The sequence below is a fragment of the Humulus lupulus genome, chromosome 3 (genome assembly GCF_963169125.1).
Source record: "Humulus lupulus chromosome 3, drHumLupu1.1, whole genome shotgun sequence".
Taxonomy (NCBI): Eukaryota; Viridiplantae; Streptophyta; class Magnoliopsida; order Rosales; family Cannabaceae; genus Humulus; species Humulus lupulus.
Genome location: NC_084795.1, coordinates 83256520 through 83258510, shown reverse-complemented (window position 1 = coordinate 83258510; position 1991 = coordinate 83256520). Strand labels below are relative to the sequence as shown.

At 37.6% G+C, this 1991-nt stretch overlaps 1 protein-coding gene across 1 annotated transcript; it reads left to right on the top strand.

Moving 5' to 3' along the window:
• The first annotated feature begins 724 nt into the window (after positions 1 to 724).
• LOC133824510 (uncharacterized protein At4g02000-like) lies at positions 725 to 1501 on the top strand. Its single transcript, XM_062257399.1, has one exon. It carries the CDS (start codon positions 725 to 727, stop codon positions 1499 to 1501), a length of 777 nt encoding a protein of 258 aa, XP_062113383.1.
• Positions 1502 to 1991: the final 490 nt, after the last annotated feature.

Genomic DNA, 1991 nt, shown 5'->3' with positions numbered 1-1991 from the left:
AGCATCATATATAATATAATATTTGTTACAAAATATTTTGAGTTTTTATTAAAAAAATATATATATATTTTTAATAATAGGTTATTTTTTATATAATAAAAAATTAAATAATCAAATATACATAAATGTTCATTTGAAATAAACTATCACTTATTTTTTTTTAACAAAAAACAATAAAAAAAATATATAAAAAAAATTGTCACATTTTTATATTTATAGAACCTATTCCTTATTTTTACCACCCAAATAAATTATTTTGACAGTGAACAATAAAAAACACAATTTATTTACATGATCATTGAAAAAATATCAAAGAATAGTAAAAAAAAACATAATACTTTTAAATATCTTTTCATAATTCATAAATCTCTCACAATTACCTAAACTTAAAAATTTTCATTTTATTTGTTAATAATATTAGGAGGATTTTATATTTTATAATAATTAAAACTATTATAATCTCGTCAAAGTTGAGAAATTTGGTTATACTTTTATAAAACGTGCCAACTCCTCCTTTTTCTCTAATTAGATTTCTAAGTATCTTCCAAGCTAAATTGTTTGCAACCTAATTACCATTTTTTTCCGTGTGGTTTTATAAAACTCATCCCCAGTCTTGACTTTTGTCATGGTCGTATCGTATAGGGTTTAGAAGTCTCTGTCCTCTTGTATTTCCGGTATTGATTTCTATACTATCAGATTTTTTGTCTTCTTTGGGGTGGTGACGATGGCTTCTTCTAGTACGCTGCCAGAGAAGATATTCGAGATCAGTTTGTTTGAGGAAGATGAGGGCGGTCTGGCTATTCAGGAGGGTGATGTTGCGGCAGTGGACGACAGCGATTTCAATTGGAGGCTATGCCTTGTTGGTCGATTCATCGCTCCAGGGTCTTTGGATTTCCCTTCAATGCAACAAACGTTAGCTGCCTTATGGAAACCAGGCAAGGGGGTGTACATGAAGGAGCTTGATACTAACAAATTCCTATTTCAGTTCTTTCACGAAATAGATATCAAACGTGTTATAGATGGCAGTCCATGGTTCTTTAATCAGAGAGTCCTAGTGATCTCACGGATGGAGAGTAATTGCAATCCACGCCTAATCTCCTTGAACACATTGGATCTCTGGGTCCAGGTGCACGACCTACCTATAGGCTTTATGACTTCCAGAATTCTTGAAGCAGTCGGTGGTTTTATTGGCAAATTCAAGGAATCGTGTCCTAAAAATTTCATGGGTGTTTGGAGGGATTATATGCGAATTAGAATTACCATTGACCTGAACTTGCCCCTCAAGAGAAGGATGCGCATCCGTAAAGGTGACAATGAGTGGATATGGGTTACGTTCAAATATGAGAACGGTCCTACGTTCTGTTTTATCTGTGGACGGATTGGTCATTTAGAAAAATTTTGCCCAAAAAAATTTGAACTGCCTGAGGAAGAAATCGTCCAGCCATACGGTGAGTGGATGAGAGCTCCATTCCGTCGTCAGACCAACCCAATGGCTCCGTAGCAGCTGGAAGGAGGAGGAGATACGCAGTCCTGGGGAAAGGCCGGCCATAATCCCCACTTCAGTTCTCATCGGCGATGGGCAGGGCAGTGTGAACATACCAGGATCGTCTCCCTTGATTTTCGGCAATCAGATCAATTCCCCAAATCGTGGGGTGTAGTTAATGGCTAGTAAAGGGAAAGATGCTAATGTTGGTCAACCACCCATTAATCCCACTTATATCGTGCAAGATATTGCAAATCACTCTGGGGTAGTCAATAGTGGGTCTATTCTCATTGAAAACAAGAAGAGAAGGGCTAGTCCTGATTTGGGCCCTAGTGATCTGGTGGGCCTGGAGACTAAAGTGAGTCCAGAATCTGATGGTGATGAGCCCATGTTTATGCATCCTATAGATGAAGGCAGTCCAAAAAACTTATTTTCGGCGGGGCCCGGTCCATGGTCCCGCCAGGAGTCATGAGTATCTTAAGCTAGAATTGCCGTGGGCTTGGGACCC